Source organism: Stegodyphus dumicola, chromosome 3, assembly GCF_044657685.1.
Source record: "Stegodyphus dumicola isolate Sdum_Otavi_A_Nest chromosome 3, ASM4465768v1".
NCBI lineage: Eukaryota > Metazoa > Arthropoda > Arachnida > Araneae > Eresidae > Stegodyphus > Stegodyphus dumicola.
The window spans coordinates 10,208,745-10,232,309 of record NC_140770.1 but is presented as its reverse complement, the minus strand read 5'-3'; the positions used below and the strand labels follow the sequence as shown (position 1 = coordinate 10,232,309).

Here is a 23,565-nt window from a genome sequence, read left to right as displayed (position 1 = left end):
TCCAATATAAGCTTGTGCACTAGCTGCAATTTACTGTATTCGTGTTGTTACAATTTTGTCTTTACCCGATTCATGAAGGTGATGAGACTAATTCTGCGTCTTCTGTAAATCGTGTGCTGTCATCATTTATCTGTTATCAAATCAACAGAAATCATATCACTGTCTAGCCCTAATTTCTTTCGACAAGTTGGCATTTAAACTCCGTATACCTAACATCTCGGACGGACACCAATTCGAACAGCGTTCCAGTGTTTGAGAATGTAAATAAAATATATTGGCACTGAACATCACCTCTGTAAAGCGACTCAAACAGAAGATCGAAATATTTTGTAACTATGATTGGTTGTTTTGAAAGGTTTCACTGTTATGTGTAAATATTATTGTATTGCAAGTTACTTACCCCACGTTCGCCACGGAAAAGAAATCATTCTCCGTTCGAAGAGGAGAGTCGAATTCGTGATCTATTTCAAACACTGTTTCATTTGTCCCGCTAGTTACTGGTCGAGACTGAAAAGAACAAAAATAAAGAAACAGAGGGAAACAAAAAATGAAATTCATGCATTGCACCTGGTAAACAGTAAGGTATTCAAATGTCTTTGAAATTATTGCATTTCCTCGTGCATTTCTCCTCTTAGTCTTTTATTGTTAGATTCTGATAATTTAAAAAATATTCGCATAATTTTCCCCTTCCTTTATTGGTTTATGGTTTTCCTCTCTGCTAAGATTAATTTATTAGTGAGCTGCATTCCCTTGATTATTTTTATTTTTATCAACTCTACTCAATTAGTATTTGCATTTTATTGTATTAGCATTTGATCCTTTTTTCTCTTGCATGTATTATAAGATATTTCTCCCGCCTTCCTGTGCCTTCGTGGTGTAGTGGTTCTGCACGCTGAAGGGCTGCGGCTCGATTCCCGGCGAAGGCGTTTGCTCATTTTTGATCTTGCCTGCTTCCAAAAAATACCTAATGTTATATAAAACGTATTTTGTCTTCGTTAAGCTACCCGAACGTGCAGGCATGCTCAGACTTAAGAAATTTTCCAAACATCAGATTTCACCTTACTTCTGTTATTTACGTTCTGGCTCACTGTAGCTTTATTTATTGCTGATGTGTTCGATCTTTTGAAATCCTGGTATTTTGTTTATGGTGTCCGCCGATAACATCGCGGCAAAAACATCGCAGACGAAAACGTCGCGGAGAAAACAACGGAAGGCGAAAACGTCGTGCTACAAAACATCGTGGGAGAAAACATCGCAGTTCTAAAACATCGTGGTACAAAATATCGTCATCGAAAATAAAGCGGTTCAAAAACTTCGCAGTTTAAAAACATCGTCGTCGAAAATATCTTGGTAAAAAATAAAGTATCTACAAATCATCGCATGACGATAACATGGCAGACATGCTTTATTTTTTTCAGGCTTTAATAATAATTGTAAATGGATATTCCTATAATGATTGAGCGCAAGATGGAAAGAAGGATAATTTTTACTTTCATATTTTTTATTAACTAATACATTTTTGCTGATAAAGTAAGAAGGAAACTTAAGCATAGAAAAGTAATGGAACTTATAGCACTTAACAGAATTTTAAACCGACATAGTTAACTAACAAAAGGTCATTAATAAATTACTTAAGCTTTTACTAGTAATTTTTCATGAAAGGTATAATCTAAAAAAAGCCTGAAAAAAATAAAGCATGTCTGCGATGTTATCGTCATGCGATGTTTTGTAGATACTTTATTTTTTACCGCGATATTTTCGAAGATGATGTTTCCAAACTGCGAAGTTTTTGAACGGCTTTATTTTCGACGACGACATTTTGTACCACGATGTTTTAGACCTGCGATGTTTTCTCCCACGATGTTTTGTAGCACGACGTTTTCGCCTTGCGTTGTTTTCGTCCGCGACGTTTTCGTCCGCGATGTTTTTGCCGCGATGTTTTCAGCTGTAACCTTAGTTTATTACTTTTTGTTCCTTCCTCCGATGTCCTTCGTGGGAACTGTGGTCAAGACTCATTCATTTGGCTTTACAAAGTAACTGAGCCGGACACGTCGTACAGACAGATATATAAAAAAACACTGAAGAATTTTAGCTACGTAAAGCTTTCTAAGCAAGCTTTACGAAGCAAAAAGCAGGCGTTCTAGGAAAAACTGCCTGGAGTTTACGTTACGGCAGCTGAACATTAATCTCAATTAATCCAAGAATCTAACTCAAGATGAACTATCTGCGGTGAAGTGTTCTATCCGTAGGAAATTGGTAGAGCATACATAACTAGAAAATGTATATGATTTAAAACATAATATGCATATCTTTTAAGTTAAGCATAACTAATATTGCTGTATGACATACGATGTTGTTGTTGTCCTATTCATATTACATGGAGCAATGGTTGCCAGAGCCTCTCCGAAGTGAGGTTGGGCTTCTATTTTCCACCCTTAATTTTGAGGAAGAGCACCCCTGGGGGGATCTGAGGGTCTCCCACCCCTCCTCTACCACCAATCCACACGAGAGGACTTTCGACTCGCCTCATATTTAGAGTGCCGCCATGCCGCACCGACACTATACATTTACAAACATCCATGTCTTTTCCGGGATGCGAACCCGGGTTCTCTATCCACTAAAACATGTTTATATGTTTAAGTAGGCTCCCCTATCCATTAAAACATGTTTATATGTTTTATTTATGGTACCTAATTTATATTAAGGATCACGCGTACCTCAGTGGCATGCTTCTTGTAAACTTTAACTATCATGATAACGTATATGTATGGGTGTATATATCAATATGAGTGAGAGTATGCATACTTTTATTTGTTTCGGAATATCTATGTATGTAAGTGTGTACTATATATCTGTATATGAGTTTGTATTTTATATGCATATACATATATTTTGATATTACTCTTCTCCAAGTGCCTTGTATGCACATGTATATATTTCTTTGTACATTGTTGTACTCTTCTTCAAGTGCCTTGTATGCACTATATCTCTTTTTTGCATTTTATAATCGTCTGCTCAGCCGAGGCTGCCCAGGGCGGCGGCCTGGTAGCTAGTTGTTGACTCTCGCCGAGTTGGTAACCAATTCTGCATGGATATATCTATCCCTGGGTCGGAAGCCAACTCAGCGGTTTACCTCCCCTATCCACTATACTGTCTGGGCGATATGACATACGTTAATCGTCTTTAATTAGGAATGATAAATTCAATATTATTATTAAAAATACAGCCAAGTACTTTAAAATCAAGGAAGCTTAATCATATGCAAGAATTCCTGCTTAAGGGAATATAAGCCAGTTCAATGCGCGAACGTCGTGTCAATTACCATCAGATATTCATCAGACATCGACTTAATATCCGTCAAATATTGCATTGTTAATATTACTACGTATTCGTATTGGAATTGTTGGTTTCTTTGAAAAAAATAGCATTGTGATACTTTACCAGTAGTTTATCTATGATTATTTAATTTACCGCGGTTTTAAAAAAATTGATTAATTTTTAAAGAGGAAGATGAGTTGTAGTTTGAAGTTATTTTTTGAAATAACGAAAGTTATAGTGACTACCAAATCTAAGATAACAGTTACTTGAAAATTTCTTGGGGTATGAATTTATACCTCAAATACTTTTCTGCGTATGCGTGATAAATATGAAGTACTAAGAAAATAAAAGAAACATTTACATTTGAAATAAGGAATACATAACCACTGTTGAATATGTATTGAAAAAGTTTAAATAAACATTTCTAATAATTTCAAAAGAAACATTTAATGATTCATTTTTCAATAAATTCGACATGTTTAATAAGCTCCATATTATCATACTTCCATGATAAAATTCTGAAGAAATGTTGCATGAATGATTATAAAGAACTGAAAACCTCTTCGGTTTATTTTACTCACTTGAAACACGTACAGATTGTTATTCCAGAAACCCCATTCAATATCTCTGTGGGATCGATAATACTTTTCCACCTACGCAGGAATGAAACCCGTTATTTGTTATGTTATTTAGTAATATAAACTAGCACTACCAATGATTTAACATAAAAAAGCAAAAGCATTTTACTTCAACTCCAAGCTGTCCTAGTCGAATAATCATTTTATCCGTCAAGCAACAATTTTTTTTCTCCTCTTCGCAGACTTCTTCTAAAATAGTACCTTCTCCATCTAATAAGATAAAAAGTAATAATACACATAGAAATATTACATCCATAAATACATAAAAGAACAGGCGAAGAGAGAAAATATGTGTGGCATGAACGCACTCAACTGATTAATGTCTACAGAGTGTTAAGTATTGCCATATGGGTGCTACTTTGGTAGACGGTTGCACGGATTTTGGCGATGATTTGGCGATTTTCCTTTGGCGAGTAATACAACTTATGGTAAACCCATTGCTGGATAAGTTATTTATGGTAACCGATACTTTGTTGTCATTTTATTTAAAAAATAATGCGTTTTATTGTGCATAAATTCCGTGTTTAAAATATTATTTATGGCTTTTAAATATTAAAAATCAATTTAATTTTGCATTTTTATTTGAAATAAAAATTTTATTGTTTATCATATTTTATGAAATTTTATGTTGTGGATGATGTAATCAATGACGTCACCTTACTTTAAAAGTAATTCGTTTTAATATGTATAAATTTAATCTAATGTTTTAAACATTATTTATGGCTCTTAAATATTAAAATACAATTTAATTTTGCATTTTTTTAAAAAATGATTTTATTATGTATGAATTTTTAAATAATTTTAATTCTAGCCGTGATGTAATAAGCTCTCTGATTGGTTATAGAATATTTGTGCATTAACGAGCTGTAATCAGCTCCCTGATTGGTTACTGACAATTTGTGCATTTCCGCGCTGTTTTAAAATTTAATTTATATCTTCGAATTCCTTCAAAGATGTCTTCAAAGATGTTATCTAAATTATGATTCTGATTTTTTATTGTGGTACTTATCAGTAAAGAACAGGTTAAACACTCAAAAAAATGTAAGTACATATTTTTCTTTTATTTTATAATTGTATACTTCAATTTTTGTTAAAAAAATTAATACACTATTTTCAGAAATTGCTGAGATCATTATTGTCAATATGTTTTAATGTTAATTATATTCTATATAACGTATTTTAAAGTATTTGAATTTAATAATATTCTAATTCTTTTAAATGTTGGTAGGATGGTTTTTAATTCGATATTCAATTTCAGTAATATTTTAATCTAATTAAACGTTGGCCCAATGTTTTTATAGCGGTGTTTTTATTCTCTTCTTTGCTATATGAAAGTAATAATAACCTTACTTTAGTATTTTATACTCATAGTAAATGTATTTATTTACACTTGCCTGCCATCTTAAAAAACGACATTTTCAACAAAAAATTAATCCATTACTTTTAACGATATTTATTTATTTATTTTTTAAGTTTCGAATACTTTACTATGCGTAAAAACAGCGTTTTTCAAAATGGCTGACGTTTGTAAAAATCGCGCCAACAATTCGTGCAACCGTCTACCAAAGTAGCACCGCCATATGTTTTTGTTTGTTCGCTATAGTATTTGTATTTGAGATGTAAACTAGTGTGGAAAACCGACAGCAGGTAGCGCTTCTGATCCATATAATGATTAGTACATCTGTGAGGCTGCGTAATGCCTACTGCATTTCTGAACTCAAAAACATATTTATTACAATTAAGAGAAGCTCTTTACGTAAATATATAATTAATGGATAGTTTCATAAGAATAAATTGAGTTTAATTTAAAAAAATTAAACATACTTTTTTTTTTTTTGGTAGACGGTTGCACGGATTTTTGGCGATTTACGTTGGCGCGATTTTTAGAAAAGTCAGCCATCTTGAAAAACGCTGTTTTTACGCATAGTAAAGTATTCGAAACTTAAAAAAAAAATTAATATCGTTAAAAGTAATGGATTAATTTTTTTGTTGAAAATGTCGTTTTTTAAGATGGCAGGCAAGTGTAAATAAATACATTTACTATGAGTATAAAATACTAAAGTAAGGCTAATTATTACTTTCATATAGCAAAAAAGAGAATAAAAACACCGCTATAAAAACATTGTGCCAACGTTTAATTAGATTAAAATATTACTGAAATTGAATATCGAATTAAAAACCATCATTTGGTATCAAGTATTTGAATTTAATAATATTCTAATTCTTTTAAATGTTGGTAGGATGGTTTTTAATTCGATATATATATAGCAAAAAAGAGAATAAAAACACCGCTATAAAAACATTGTGCCAACGTTTAATTAGATTAAAATATTACTGAAATTGAATATCGAATTAAAAACCATCATTTGGTATCAAGTATTTGAATTTAATAATATTCTAATTCTTTTAATCGTTGGTAGGATGGTTTTTAATTCGATATTCAATTAATATTCTAATTCTTTTAAATGTTGGTAGGATGGTTTTTAATTCGATATACATATAGCAAAAAAGAGAATAAAAACACCGCTATAAAAACATTGTGCCAACGTTTAATTAGATTAAAATATTACTGAAATTGAATATCGAATTAAAAACCATCATTTGGTATCAAGTATTTGAATTTAATAATATTCTAATTCTTTTAAATGTTCGTAGGATGGTTTTTAATTCGATATTCAATTTCAGTAATATTTTAATCTAATTAAACGTTGGCCCAATGTTTTTATAGCGGTGTTTTTATTCTCTTCTTTGCTATATGAAAGTAATAATAACCTTACTTTAGTATTTTATACTCATAGTAAATGTATTTATTTACACTTGCCTGCCATCTTAAAAAACGACATTTTCAACAAAAAATTAATCCATTACTTTTAACGATATTTATTTATTTATTTTTTAAGTTTCGAATACTTTACTATGCGTAAAAACAGCGTTTTTCAAAATGGCTGACGTTTGTAAAAATCGCGCCAACAATTCGTGCAACCGTCTACCAAAGTAGCACCGCCATATGTTTTTGTTTGTTCGCTATAGTATTTGTATTTGAGATGTAAACTAGTGTGGAAAACCGACAGCAGGTAGCGCTTCTGATCCATATAATGATTAGTACATCTGTGAGGCTGCGTAATGCCTACTGCATTTCTGAACTCAAAAACATATTTATTACAATTAAGAGAAGCTCTTTACGTAAATATATAATTAATGGATAGTTTCATAAGAATAAATTGAGTTTAATTTAAAAAAATTAAACATACTACTTTGGTAGACGGTTGCACGGATTTTTGGCGATTTACGTTGGCGCGATTTTTAGAAAAGTCAGCCATCTTGAAAAACGCTGTTTTTACGCATAGTAAAGTATTCGAAACTTAAAAAAAAATTAATATCGTTAAAAGTAATGGATTAATTTTTTTGTTGAAAATGTCGTTTTTTAAGATGGCAGGCAAGTGTAAATAAATACATTTACTATGAGTATAAAATACTAAAGTAAGGCTAATTATTACTTTCATATAGCAAAAAAGAGAATAAAAACACCGCTATAAAAACATTGTGCAAACGTTTAATTAGATTAAAATATTACTGAAATTGAATATCGAATTAAAAACCATCATACCAACATTTAAAAGAATTAGAATATTATTAAATTCAAATACTTTAAAATACGTTATATAAAATATAATTAACATTAAAACATATGTGACAATAATTATCTCAGCAATTTCTGAAAATAGTGTATTAATTTTTTTAACAAAAATTGAAGTATACAATTATAAAATAAAAGAAAAATATGTACTTACATTTTTTCGAGTAATTTAACCTCTTGTTTATTGATAAGTACCACAAAAAAAATCAGAATCATAATTTAGATAACATCTTTGAAGGAATTCGAAGATATGAATTAAATTTTAAAACGGCGCAGAAATGCACAAATTGTCAGTAACCAATCAGGGAGCTGATTACAGCTCGTTAATGCACAAATATTCTATAACCAATCAGAGAGCTTATTACATCACGGCTAGAAGTAAAATTATTTAAAAATTCATACATAATAAAATCATTTTTTAAAAAAATGCAAAATTAAATTGTATTTTAATATTGGTGCTACTTTGGTAGACGGTTGCACGGATTTTTGGCGATTTACGTTGGCCGAATTGTTGGCGCAATTTTTACAAACGTCAGCCATCTTGAAAAACGCTGTTTTTACGCATAGTGAAGTATTCGAAACTTAAAAAATAAATAAATAAATATCGTTAAATGTAATGGATTAATTTTTTGTTGAAAATATCATTTTTTAAGATGACAGGCAAGTGTAAATAAATACATTTACTATGAGTATAAAATACTAAAGTAAGGTTATTATTACTTTCATATAGCAAAGAAGAGAATAAAAACACCGCTATAAAAACATTGGGCCAACGTTTAATTAGATTAAAATATTACTGAAATTGAATATCGAATTAAAAACCTTCATACCAACATTTAAAAGAATTAGAATATTATTAAATTCAAATACTTTAAAATACGTTATATAGAATATAATTAACATTAAAACATATGGACAATAATTATCTCAGCAATTTCTGAAAATAGTGTATTAATTTTTTAACAAAATTTGAAGTATACAATTATAAAATAAAAGAAAAATATGTACTTACATTTTTTTGAGTGTTTAACCTGTTGTTTATTGATAAGTCCCACAATAAAAAATCAAAATCATAATTTAGATAACATCTTTGAAGGAATTCGAAGATATAAATTAAATTTTAAAACGGCGCGGAAATGTACAAATTGTCAGTAACCAATGAGGGAGCTGATTACAGCTCGTTAATGCACAAATATTCTATAACCAATCAGAGAGCTTATTACATCACGGCTAGAATTAAAATTATTTAAAAATTCATACATAATAAAATCATTTAAAGAAAATGCAAAATTAAATTGTATTTTAATATTTAAGAGCCATAAATAATGTTTAAAACATTAGATTAAATTTATACATATTAAAACGAATTACTTTTAAAGTAAGGTGACGTCATTGATTACATCATCCACAACAAAATTTCATAAAATATGATAAACAATAAAATTTTTATTTCAAATAAAAATGCAAAATTAAATTGATTTTTAATATTTAAAAGCCATAAATAATATTTTAAACACGGAATTTATGCACAATAAAACGCACTATTTTTTAAATAAAATGACAACAAAGTATCGGTTACCATAAATAACTTATCCAGCAATGGGTTTACCATAAGTTGTATTACTCGCCAAAGGAAAATCGCCAAAATCCGTGCAACCGTCTACCAAAGTAGCACCTTAATATTTAACAGCCGTAAATAATGTTTAAAACATTAGATTAAATTTATAGATATTAATAAAACCAATTACTTTTTAAGTAAGGTGACGTCATTGATTACATCATCAACAACATAAAATTATATAAAATATCATAAACAACAAAATTTTTATTTCAAATAAAAATGTAAAATTAAATTGATTTTTAATATTTAGAAGCCATAAATAATATTTAAAACACGGAAGTTATGCATAATAAAACGCATTATTTTTTTAATAAAATGACAACAAAGTATCGGTTACCATAAATAACTAATCCAGCAATGGGTTTACCATAAGTTGTATTACTCGCCTAAAGAAAAATCGCCAAAAAATCGTCAAAATCCGTGCAACCATCTACCAAAGTAGCACCCAATATAATTCATAGATAGCATAGAACAATTATGGTAGTGAAGTGTAGTCCTCGTGACGTAAGGAACTTGCTAACGAAGGTCTCTCTGGCCGAGAGTTCACAGCATTCTGGCCTGTTCCGATGGAAACAAGCTGCAAACTGAATTAGCCACGCTTCCTTAATCTTTCAGTAGTATTTTACAATCCTCAGATTATCTGGAACGATATCCGAAAAAAAACAAGATCATTGGTTAGTCAGCCCTCCTAAAACCGAGAGGCTTTGAGGATAGACACAGTGCTGAAATCTCTCGATACTGGTCGTGAAGTTATGTCTTGTAATGTCAGCTGGAACGAATTATTGAGTCTGCGATGTCAGACCATGCCGTGGGACACGTCGTAAAAGCTTGAAAACAGTGACTTACGGGAATCGCACACACGATTTTTTCATCTCTGTGTGGTCCGCCGTACTAGTAAAGATAGGATTTGCTCTGTATGTATTCACCTGTAAAAATTGTCACTCATTGAAGCAGTAAAAAATGTTAGAAATGTTTGCCATTTTTGATAGAAATTACTTAAATGGTATATGCATTTTGAAATGTAGTAGAAAGAAATAAGCAAATTACAAATGCACGTTACATGTTTATTTACTTGACTAACTAAACTGTTGCCATTCGCCAAAAAAACAAAAAAGGAGCTGCACATGACTATTAAGGAACATCTATAATTATAGCATCGCTTTGGCAGATACATCATCATAAAAATAAAATAAAGTTTATTTCTAACAATTTTAACATGCACCAATACTAATTTTAACATACAACAGTAATAACATTGGAAAATATCAGACTGTTTAAATTATTAGAATTTTTAATTTTTGATAGCGGGTAAAATATTTTTGTACATTTAAAATTGTAAAATTTAAGATTCCAATAATACGAGCAGTTGGATGTTATACGATGTATTATTATGATCTAAATTTAGGTTTTTGCAATGTGCGAATTGTTTTGACGTTCGTTTTAGGATATTGTGAGATAAATAAACTTCAAGGATTGGGTGGCCGATTTTGGTTATTGTTTACCTTAAATGCATTTTTTATTTGCTACATTATTTATTATTGCTTTAGTCGTTGTTCCTAGAGTTATTAGTAACAATAGCATCTTGTTTAACGTGATTCAAAAAGGCGAAGAGGGGGAAAATAATTGTGTTTGACGTGGACGCACTCAGCTGAATAATGTTTACATTTACAAACAATGTTTTTGAAAATGAGAGTGATCAAAACCAGTCTGAGAGAAATCATTGAGTAGCCAAAATAAGCTTAGTTCTCTCCGCACGCTCGAAAACCTAACATCCATATTAACACTTTAAAAAAATTATTCGGGTCAGATTATCGGGAATTCAGAACAAGAGCTAAATGTTAGACAGGTCCCAAGTACACGGCCATGGAAAAAAAAAAAAAAAAAAATCTGACGTGTACACCGCATGAATTCCTGGTACGGAATATTAAATTATACGCATTTTTTCTTGCATTTTATTTAAACTTATTAGATTGCATTAAACCTACTTCGCCGACAGCGCATAAACCACAATAGAATAAATGCATTCTTTAAAATTCACTCTAGTATTTGTTTACCATAGCGACACTCTGGCGCTAGGTTTACTTAACAGCATTATATTTCGTTCATATTATAACTCAGAATGCACAAAATGTATATCATTTAAAGAATTATCTAATCGTTGCCACATGTTCTATTCAAATACTATAGTAAAGCTAGAACTATGTATAAATGAAATTAAGCAAACAAAACAAAAAAGAAACAGTTTTTCACAGACGATTGAGTATTTCTCATTCAATTAATTCAGTTTTCACTTCGCGACAAGGCTAAAATTCATAAAAACTCAAATTATCTGTATTAAAAATTACGAAGTAAATCTTAAACGTTTATTTCCTCGAAAAAATTCCAGAAAGAATTAAGCATGATTTAATTGGCAATAATAAATGAATGCGTTATCTTTGTTGTTGCGAAGCTTTTTCTAGATTGGCAACAAATCCGCTAGTCTCCTATTTCAAATGTAAACATCAATGGCCGCCATTAAAAACAGGCTTAGCAATTAAACAACTTGCTGATAAACAAAATTGCTGATAATTCTAAAAATATTGCACACAGATTTACTAAAGGCATAAAATCCTTAACCGGAAGATAAAAACAACATAATTCAATTATTTTTAAAGCAAAAAATGTACAATTTACAAACATATAAGAGTAAAGAAACTGAGATCACTGAGCCGGGTAACCGAGTGGATATATATATAAATATATTTATATACGTTTGGTGCGGCCGATTGCAACCGAAATACGAGGTGCACATCTACATGTTATAGCAGTCCTATATACAAAATTTCAACGTTCTGAGGCTACTCGTTTTTGAGTTATGCGAGATACGTACGTACACGTTCGTACAGACGCCACGAAAAATTGTCTTCAGAATTCATTTTAAAGCAGTTTTATAATTTTTTTGAAGGAAAAGAGTATTTTATTCTGTCCTTACGTACAGATATCACGCAAAAACATCGTTAAATTGCATCCGATAGCGGTCAAAATGGATATTTTCGTTGAAATATGCTGCCTGAAACTTTTCACGATTACAATACTTCCTTTTTACTTCGTACAAGGAAGTAAAAAAAGACAGTTCTATACCTCCCGTTCTACTGTACCGATTGACGAACTCAAATTGCGTTTTCCATGTATTGAAAGCGCGAAGACACAAAATCGTACTTTTTCTGAAGTAACATACCAATTTTATACTTTCAAATAATTTTAACAAAGTGCGCAAACCATATTTCCGTTATTATCGCTTATAATAAACAGGCGACATTTCAAGACGTACCGTAAATTCGCATATATCTTAGGAAATTTGAATAAAAAACTCTAATTTTTTGCAGGTATGCTTAGAAAGTCGTACATATACTTTAAAACGATGGCAAAAATTTTATACCTTATAATTCAAATTTTTCTCGAAAAATTTATAAAAAATATTTAAACATACAAATTTTAAAAATAAATCATAAAAAAAATTTGTCGAATTTTATTTGGAATGAAACTAAATTTTGAAATATGAAAGGATGAATCAAACAAGTTTAATAAAAAAAGAGATTTAAAAAAAATATATGACAAATTCAATTAACATGGGGGAGCTAAAATTTTGAGAGGTAATGTTTTAAAATCTACTCCAGCGATGTTTACAAAACTTGGCACTTTGCCATAATTTGAGTCGTAAAATCGAAATATGGAAAAATATTGGTATGTTGTTTCAGAAAAAATCCGATTTTTTGTCAAAATACCCATGTTAGAACAATGCTATATATAAGTCTAATATGTATCCTAAGTCATGCTTTCGAGGCATGGAAAATGCAAGTTAAATTTCGACAATCGGCACAGTAGAACGGGAGATATAGACCCTTTCTTTTGTGTGGGCCCAGCAGCGGCCGATCGGTAAAGTCGCTGAACGCTGGTAGTTCGGGCCGAGGTTCGAATCCCGCGAACGGGCTGGCTGCATGGGTGTTTTCGTGGTTTTCCCCATGTGTAACGTGTATAAGAGCCAGTTTCCCTTATAAAGTCCTCCACGAAGGCATTCCTCCCCTTAGGCAGATAGCCCTCGAGGCTTTGCCGTAATTAAATAACCTATCCTTTCTTTTGTGGAAGGTGTACGTTGACTGGTCATTTTAATTCAAAGGGTGTTATGATTCATTAGAGAATCGGGGGCTTATTAGTTTTCAAAGATTTTTTTGCTGCTAAATGCCTCAGTGTTTTCATATTGTGATTTATACTTAATAGTAAATTTCGACAACTATATGTAATTATATTCACTCACTGAGATATTAATTTTTTACTGATAAAACTTTCACGTACTGAAAGAAGACAAAAAATTTCAATATAAAATATTTCTGTTTTAAAGATAACTAAGCAATGAAGTCGGTCAAAGAAGAAACTTGAAGCCGCTAAAAGATAGTAGATAACTTTGAATTACAGGAACTACAAAGAAGGCATATAAGCTGCTTTTCTTCAAAAAATATATTCAGAGAGGTTAAAAATAAATCAGAATTCCATAGCAAAATGCTACATTTGAGCTACAATTAGTCAGAAGAATACTTCTTTCCGTTTCTATAATACTATGTAGAATCCGTTATTTAGTACACCGATATATACATAAGCAAAATTTTGTTTTGTTTTGTTTCCATAATTTTCAGTAATTAATTATTTTATTTTTAAATTTTCATAATTTCAAGAATGTATATAGATGTGTTATAGTAATAATATTAAAATAACATTAGAGAATGAACTAATGGTAACGTAACCGATATTGTAATTTTTATATTAAAATTTTATTACGTCATTTGTACATCATTATCAAGCCTTCGGTCTCATATTCTTATCAAAATTATTTTCATTAATATTAATCATGGAACAGCATCATATAATACCAAGTTAACTTTAAAATTTAATTTTAAAGTGATAAGAAAAAAAAAAAATTAGTTCTTACAAAACCGATATATTTAGCTTTATTCAAAAATTTATGTTTACTTCCTTGTACGAAGTAAAAAGGAAGTATTGTAATCGCGAAAAGTTTCAGGCAGCATATTTCAACGAAAATATCCATTTTGACCGCTATCGAATGCAATTTAACGATGTTTTTGCGTGATATCTGTACGTAAGGACAAAATAAAATACTCTTTTCCTTCAAAAAAATTATAAAACTGCTTTAAAATTAATTCTGAAGAGAATTTTTCGTGGCGTCTGTACGAACGTATGTACGTACGTGCGTGCGTACGTACGTATCTCGCATAACTCAAAAACGAGTAGCCTCAGAACGTTGAAATTTTGTCTATAGGACTGCTATAACATGCAGATGTGCACATCGTATTTTGGTTGCAATCGGCCGCACCAAACGTATATAAATATATTTATATATATATCTACTCTATTACCCGGCTCAGTGATCTCAGTTTCTTTACACTTATATGTTTGTAAATTGTACATGTTTTGCTTTAAAAATGATTGAATTGTGTTGTTTTTAACTTCCGGTTAAGGATTTTATGCCTTTAGTAAATCTGTGTGCAATATTTTTAGAATTATCAGCAATTTTAAAATTGTTTAATTGCCGCTAAGCCTGTTTTTAATGCCGGCCATTGATGTTTACATTTGAAACAGGAGACTAGTGGATTTGTTGCCAATCTAGAGAAACTTAGCTTCGCAAAGATAATGCATTCATTTATTATTGCCAATTAAATCATGCTTAATTCTTTCTGGAATTTTTTCGAGGAAATAAGCGTTTGAGATTTACTTCGTAATTTTTAATATAGATATTTTGAGTTTTTATGTATTTTTGCCTTCTCGCGAAGTGAGAACTGAATTAATTGAATGAGAAATACTCAATCGTCTATGAAAAACTGTTTCTTTTTTGTTTTGTTTGCTTAATTTCTTTTATACATAGTTCTAGCTTTATTATAGTATTTGAACAGAACATGTGGCAACGATTCGATAATTCTTTAAATGATATACATTTTGTGCATTCTGAGTTATAATATGAATGAAATATAATACTGTTAAGTAAACCTAGTGCCAGAGTGTCGCTATGGTAAACAAAGTGAATTTTAAAGAATGCATTTATTCTATTGTGGTTTATGCGCTGTTGGCGAAATAGGTTTAATTCAATCTAATAAGTTTATAATAAGAAAAAATGCGTATAATTTAATATTCCGTACAAGGAAGTCATGTGGTGTACACATCAGATTTTTTCTATTTCACAATCAGATTTAGTACTCCTTCTTGAAACACAATAAGCAGAATTAAATCATTGAACTTGATAATTTTTTTCTAAAAAGAAGGGTATCTTGAGTTTGAAATTTTTTATCAGATCAACTCACCTTTTACAATAATTTTCCTACTTTTTGCTCCAATGCTCGTGCTCTTGATAGATAGATGGTCTTCGGGATCTCTCTGAAGCTCGATTGTGTCCGGTTCTTCGGAGCCTGATACCACGGACTGTAAAACATCAGAAACGTAATCTCAAACAAAATCCTTTTACTGTTATAGCCAGTTAGACAAAAATAATAGATATAGTTAGTTTTTGATTTATATGGTATAGTTTAAGTTGTAATGGACAACGACTCAGGGATCCAAATGTGTAAAATACGTCGAGAATGTAAGTGTCATTAGAGCGTATTAACGGACCCTTTAGTTTCAAAGTCCATTAGATAAATGTATGCACATTTTAACAGATGATATCTGCGTACTGGTTTCGAAGCTGAATTGTATTATTTTTACAATATGTAGTAAGTCGCCAACCTATATAGCTGTTAGTGACAGAAGCTCTTGTACCGAAGTTCGAATCCCGGCGAGGACATTGCACCTTTTTCACGTCTCCAGCAACAGAAACCTTAATGACTCTTCAATATTTCATTTTATTTTATTCATTTCTGATGATATTTACTCAAGGAACTCAATGACTTTATAAGGTATTTCTCCCGCCTTCTTCTTGGCATGCCTTCGTGGTGTAATGGTCAGCACGCTGGGCGCGTATTCGATAGGTCCGAGATTCGAGTCCCGACGAGAGCATTGCTGATTTCTTCGATTTCCTTATTTCGAAAAATTCTAAAATGGCTCTACAATGACGCCCGAACTAAAAAAAAGGGGGTGAGTGGTGATTTTCCACCACCAGGTTTTGGCAACTAGATCCCCTAATCTTCAGTCGCTCTTAAAGGGGGAGTATATAAGGTAATTCTCCCGCCTTCTTACCATGCTTTTTGTGGTTTCATGCTCAGCACGCTCTGCGCGTATTCGAGAGGTCCAAGTTTCTAGTCCCCGCGAGAACATTGCTCAATTTTCATGTTTCCTGCTTCGAAATAACCTAATATCTCTACAACTTTAAGTTCTTTTGTAAATAGTGCTTTTTCATGCTATTCATAATTTAGTTTATTCATTTCATTAATGATGTTGTGAGATTTATTTATTTGTGTTTACTAATAGTTAATTTTTAGTTAAAGCAACTTTTCTGTCACTCTCCTTTTGACCCACACTTTTCTGCCAGAATATAAACAGTTAGCGTGCATATAATCAGGATTAAGGCAGAAATAATAATAAGTGCCGTTTAAGCGAAGATGTTTCGGAACTTGTTTTCACAGCGTGTTATGCCTGCTTGTAGGTCACGTTGTTACTTTGACTTAACTAGGATTTGATATTGGGGCGTAGAGTGCTTCTAGTCATTAGGCTTGTTCCGTCGGCTTCTACGAGTCAGCCTTCCCGCTCGATTAAGTTATCCTGTGAGCCGTTTGGCTTGTTTAATTCTATTTATTTTAAGTTCAGTATTAATTGCTTAAGTTAAAGCCAAAAGTGTTGGCTCACGTAAGCCTGATTGGGGTTGTCTGCGAACTCTTTGTGATTGAATAGAGGGTCATTTACACCCTTCTTCTGACTCTGACTGTCTGCTGCTACGATCCGAAGATAATTCCTCTACATTCTTTCTAAAACTCGTTAATTTATGCTACCAAGGAGTACGAGACAGTGGCACCGAGGTGGTGGACGATAATTCATCACCTCCAGGACTTGGCGAGTAGGTTTCCTAATCCCCACTCTCCCTTTAATACAGATATATAAGATATTTTCATCCTCCTTCCAATATGCCTTCGGGGTATAACGGTAGCTCACTCGTATTCGAGAGGTCCAGGTTCGAGTTCTGGCAAGGGCATTGCTCATTTTTCACCTTTTTTGCTTCAAAAAAATTCTAATGAATCTACAGTGTTTACTCGTCTTGTTGTGTTTTTCTTTTGTCTTGCAATGTGGTTTCCTTTTATCTCGAACACTGATTTGAATTACGTAACCGAAAGAACTTATTAATATAAAGAATAAGTTCATTCGGTTACGAACTGGCTGAAAATACAGAGAAAATTTTAATAGCACTTTCTCCATTATAATGCCCTTTTTATTTTTTTCCCTTGTAAAGCTACCGGTTGGGGTAACTGTAATTTTTAAATTAACCGTAGACGTTATCCCTAGTGTAACGTCGGTAAGTAGGAAGTTAAGGATAATTTCAGTCCTTTATAAATTATACTTTGGGATTCATTAATACACTGACTACCAATAAGTATTTGGACACCTATGGTAGAAAAGAAAAACTAACTTTATTCAAAATCAACAGTTTAGAGTCTCCACGAGAGGTAATTACAGCATGAACCCTCCGGGGCATACTTTCCACAAGTCTTTGTATGACAGCTAGTGGTATTTTCTTCCACTCGGCTTGGAGAAGACATAGAAGTTCCTTCACCGATTTTGCACGGGTAGTGCACCCCTGAATTCGGCGATGCAACTCGTTCCAGAGGTTCTCGATAGGGTTCAGGTCTGGACTCTGGGCAGGCCAGTGCATTCGATGAACTCCATTGGCCCCATACCAAGCCTTGGTTTAACCTTTTGAGGCCGGGACTTTGGAAGCAGTAAAAGCTACCAAAGGACGGGAAATCTTGAACCGAATGCTTTCCCCCGTTTAAGAAATCACCTCCTATTTGCAACAAAGATTCTTGTGTGTAGTTTAATGGATTCTTAGAGGGGTGCATCTATGTCGCAAAAGAAAGACCTTTGAAAGAGATAAGGGGTTAAAACCCTAGGGACGTCAAATTTGATATTTCACCCCACTTTTCAGCCTGGAAAATAGGGAAAAAAGACATGGCCACTAAAGTGGACAACCCCGTCTTTTCAAAGAGAGGTCTCTATGGCCACTATAATGGCCATCCCGTCTTCAAAAGGTTAAAGTTGAAACATGACAACTGGCATTGTCGTCCTGAAAGTAACAGGGATCCGACCCGTAAAACTGCCACAACGTAGGAAGCACATTGTCATCCAAAATAGTGCAGTAGGCATCGGAGTTGAGCTTACCATGAATGGGGACCAAGGCTCCCAGCACATACTATGAGAAACACCCCCCAGACCATAATTCCACCTCCGCCGAACTTGACTGTTGGCACAATTCATTCTGGCAGGAGACGTTCTCCAGGTAGACGCCAGACCCAGACCCTGCCATCCGAAAGGTCCAAATACTTATTGGTAGTCAGTGTATAACGATATGATAATTAATACTTATAATCCCTTTGTAAGTCCTCTAACATCAGATGATGAATATTGGACACGTACCTCTCCTAAACCATAGTTGGCGGTTATAGTCATAACCGTTGGATTCCCCGTCAAAGGATCACAAGTAAAAAGAACCCCGGCAACATCGCAGGCCACCATCTCCTGAATGACCACAGCCATGGGAGAATTCAGATATTGACCGTAACGCCTGCAATTGAAAATGAAATGACTAAATACATTTTTCTTTGAATAAACATAGAAAGAACGATGTTAAAAGAAACCTGTGGTAATGATTCTTTCGTTGATTGTGGTGGCAAAAGTATATGTCACATGTTATGATAAACAGGAATATAGTGACAACTTACCCCAGGACAAGATCCAGGTCTATAGCCCGCCGTGACGAGAGAGTGACAAACACGTGAAAACAGATTTAATTCTTGCTTTATTGGATACTAACAATACTGAAGAGATATTCCATTTTTTTAATCCGGTATGTCACATGAAGATATGAGGCCTCCTCACTCAGAACAAAAAAAAGGATAGATCAATCCTTCCACACAGCCCTTCGAAGACTTGGTATATTTCAGCTCAAACACATGCAGGTACTCTTCATTGGAATACTGGGCGAAAATGCCAAGCCCGAGAAAAAAAGGAGATTAGCTTAAATTTTGCAGCTACAACACCAAAGAGAAAGAAACTCGCTTCCTTCATACACACTGGGAGACCAAAGAAATCTTGCACGATAAACTCCCAAAAGTTTGCATTTTTACCCCACTCTTACTGTCTTTCTCTATGCAGCATCTCCATCCCGCACTTTCACAATCTCCTCCTTCTCCTTCCACCTCGTGGACAAAAAATACCGCCTTTTATAAAGTTCCACAGTTAAGTTTTACTGCCAATGGAAAAAAAAAAATCCAGCGTCAGAAGGCAACCAATCGCAAAATACCTTCAGCTACCGAGGCAAACAGAAGTGAAGACGCTATACTTTCCTCCGCTTACAACAGTTGTCTGATGAAATCTGTTCCTCACCTTACAACACAAGTTGGCGAAAAAAATGAAACTGTCACCAAAGGAATCTGATGCAAATACTCGTATCTAAATATTGCCATAACGTAGTAAATAATTAATTCAATGTGACCTCGTCACAAAACCAATACTTTGTTGTAAAATGCACAGGATGTTTACTCATTTTAAAAACCATTTTGGAACCGTTTAATTGAGGTTTAAAATGTAAAGCGCGTTTTTTAAATGTTTGACCAGATAGCCTTTTTTCTGGAGTATGAGTCTGCATTCTGATTTTTATGATAGACGGGCTCTTCGTAAAAATCCAGTATATTGGTTTCCATTCCTCTTCCGGGACCGTTCAGAGTCCATATATTGTGGCGGGTTTATGCCTAAAAAGAGCTTTTTTTCGAGAGACCTAGGGGCCCAGTAGTCCATAAGTGAACAGCCAGAAGATTTCGCAGGAATATGTTGTAAAGGTATATAGTATTTTTTCAAGGAATGCAGTGGTCCTTTTTGAAGTATTATCAGGTTCAATGTTCCTTCTAACCTTCTTCGGGAACATACAAGGACCTGACTAGGAACAGAGAGCTTACTAAAGCTATGTTCACTAATTGTAGTAAGTAGACAGGATACAGACGAAGGGTATACAAAACCCTTTATTTTTCTCTATATACAATGACTTCCGTACTTCGGAATACAATGACCCTCCACTCGGGGTCTAACGTAAAAGTATAAAAATAAAACTAAACTCTAATTTAACTTTAGAATAATACACGTGGAAGATTGGCCTTATAATAACAGGAAGCGTATGTAGCACAGAGACTGTGAACACTACAATACGTTTTAATTTATCAAGAGGATTAAAACCTCTGGCCTGGAAGGCAAACAGCAACTGCGTAACTTCTAAGGTAAACGGCCTGCTTCGAACTCACTGCTTCCTCTCTATCTTGCTTGGCAAAAAGCCACAACTTAAGTACTTGGCGTTCGCCAGACAAACTTTGCATAAAAACCTTCACGCTTATAATTCTGGCCGGAAGTAGAAAATAAGAAGTGATAGTAAAGATTTAAAATAAAATAAACGTTAGTAAAACTTAAGATCCTTACAGTATGACTCCTGGCTTTGTATTGATGAAGGTTCACACTTATAAAACTTTCTCTTAATAGTACGCTGCGTTGATTTGTATATTTTTTTATTTTTAATTTCCCATTGTAAGAGAATCCTCCAACAATCATAAACTCTTACTGAAGCTTTCTTTGCATTGTTTCAGGTTTATACATTTTGTTCTCTTCGTTATCGATTTCTCTTCTAAAGGGTTTTTGTTCAAAGCGTTTTGGATAATAAATACTTTTTTCATTCTAGTCATTTAGGTAAACCCATGTTTCATTGAGGCCACACTACATTTCCATTTATCGCCTGCTAAAGAAATTTCATACAGGGTTCTACAAACTGCTCTGCATCGGGCCACATGCCTAAAAGCTGAAGAATATTATCCTTTATAGGTTTTAAATCTTGGTTTATGCCGCTCAGACGGTATAGTGGTTAGGGGAGCCTGACTAAGATACCGAAGAACTCGGGTTCGAATCCCCGAGAAGGCATGGATGCAAAAATTGTCTGTCCCTTCATAGGAGGCAAAGGTGGCTCACCTATTAGGTACCTCCATGATAAACAGACCACTGCATCTGGCCCTGGGAGTGGCCGATGCCGGTATAGGTAAGTGCCTGGCACTGGGGAAAAAATCTTGGTTTATTATTTTATTTAAATATTTTGCAATTAATTTTTGCATCGAAGGATTTTATTACTTGTTAGCAATTATTTAACTTTAGAAAAGTACATAATCCTTTTGCGTGTATTCGTTTGGAGTCGTCTTTCCATGTAGAAGTAATGATGGGCGGTTTTTCTCTTTCCGATTAATAATGTTGCTACATTTGATGTTGTAAATTTTAATCCCCGCATTTCACAAAGTTTTTTTAGCTATGTAACAGCAATATTTCTCTTTGGAAAGCGTAAAAAAATATCTTTCAAACCACAACTTGTTCACATGCGACATTTTGAAAGCAGAATAAATTTAAAAGTCGATGCAGACGAAATTCTGCTTACAAATAATAAGTCTACAGGTCTGGGCCAAGAATAATTCACTTGGCGAAATTCTTATTTTATAGTAACCTATTTTCCTTTTCCATTTTTTTTTTCACTGCGCACAACGGGAAAAAAGTTGCATTTTTCATTCTTTCAAATTTTAACAAAGTGCGGAAAGCACATTTAGCATTATTATCGCCTATAATAAATATGCTAAATTTCAGAACGCGCTAATATATCAATTCACGTATGTCTTTGAAAAGTTTGAATGATAAAAAGCTCTAATATTTTGCAGGTGTAAGGTTGTAAACCCTTACAAATTTGTAAGGTTGTAAAACCTATTTGTAGGGTTGTAAAACCTTACAAATGCATTTACTTTAAAAAGGTGACAAACATTTTATTACAAATTTACAAAAAAAATTTTATTTTAGGAATTTAAAAAAAATTGGAAAAAATTATAAAAATAACTTAAATAAAATGCAAATTTTAAAAACAAATCAGAAACTTGCTCCGAATTTTATTTGGATTGAACTTAAATTTCGAAATGTGAGAGAAGGAATCAAGTAAGTTTAATGAAAAAAAAAAGATAGTACATACCAAATTCCAAGATACATACCAATTAACGTCGAGGAGCTGAAATTTTAAGAACTAATTTTTAAAAAATTGCCCGTGCGATTTTTTACAAAACTTGGCACTTTCGCCTAATTTGAATCGTAGAATCAAAATGTGGGTGGGTGGGGAATAAGTCATTTCAGAAAAATTCCGATTTTGTGTCGGAATACCTATGTTAAGACAATGCTATATAAGTCTAATACATATCCTAAGTCGCGTTTTCGAAATTCGATAATCGCAAGTTAAATTTTGTCAATTTAAATTATTAAATGTACAACGGGTGATATAGAACTGTCATCCTCTTTCTTTTGTACAAGGTACGCAAGAGTCCTACACAGGACCAATGTCAATCTAAGGTCAAACTTTGTGTACATTTTTATTAAAATAGCTGTTACAGAATTAGTTTATTAAGGCATGAAATACTAAAAGGCTGATTGTCTTCCATGTTTGTATTTAAACAGGTCAGATACATAACCTTCATAAAATAGATTAAAAGTTCCAGCTTAATACAAACCTTTTATACTGAATTGCGATGTATCCAAACTGTGAAGCCCAACACTTTTTGACTGCTTGCAGAATCTTAAAAGAAAGAAATATTTTTGTATTAAGTGAGTAAACAATGACCAATATATAAAACGCAAAAGTTATTGCAGAATTGTACAGAGATGTAATAAATTTAATAAAAGCATTCTTACTTGTTTTATATAGTTATCTTAAGAAGCAAATAAAATATCATTTGTTTATTTCTCAGATACTAATGAACATGATTCTTACGAATAAATTTATAAGGCATTTTTCCCGCCTTCCTAGCGTGCCTTCGTTGTGTAGTGATTCTGCACACTGGGCCGGTATCCAGAGGTCCGTGGTTCGATTCCCGGCGAAGGCGACTGCTGATTTTCCATCACTCCTGCTATAAAAATATACCTAATGTCTCTACAGTGGTGCCCGAACTAGAAGGGTGTTGGATGATGATTCTCCTCACCCAGGATTTGGCGATTGGGTCCCCAATAAACCCCAGTCGCCCTTTAGAAGGGGAAGTATGTAAGGTATTTTTCCCGCCTTCCTAGAGTGCCTTCGTGGTGTAGTGGTCAGCACACTGAGCCGTTATTTCAGA

General features: G+C 33.0%; 1 protein-coding gene across 7 annotated transcripts in view; it reads right to left on the bottom strand.

The window, feature by feature from the left end:
- Window positions 1-23,565, bottom strand: part of LOC118193483 (uncharacterized) — a 180,881-nt gene that overhangs the window by 71,244 nt on the left and 86,072 nt on the right. For all 7 annotated transcript variants that reach the window (XR_004758921.2, XR_004758920.2, XM_085812562.1 and 4 more), the window contains exons 17-22: window positions 22,966-23,030; window positions 18,818-18,965; window positions 15,562-15,679; window positions 4,066-4,166; window positions 3,900-3,971; window positions 401-507 (exon numbers count right to left, since the gene is read on the bottom strand). Coding sequence is in view for 5 of the 7 variants with exons in the window: in XM_085812562.1 (XP_085668688.1) it covers window positions 401-507; window positions 3,900-3,971; window positions 4,066-4,166; window positions 15,562-15,679; window positions 18,818-18,965; window positions 22,966-23,030 (611 nt within the window). In the remaining 2 variants the exon portion in view is untranslated. The remainder of the gene's footprint in view (window positions 1-400; window positions 508-3,899; window positions 3,972-4,065; window positions 4,167-15,561; window positions 15,680-18,817; window positions 18,966-22,965; window positions 23,031-23,565) is intronic.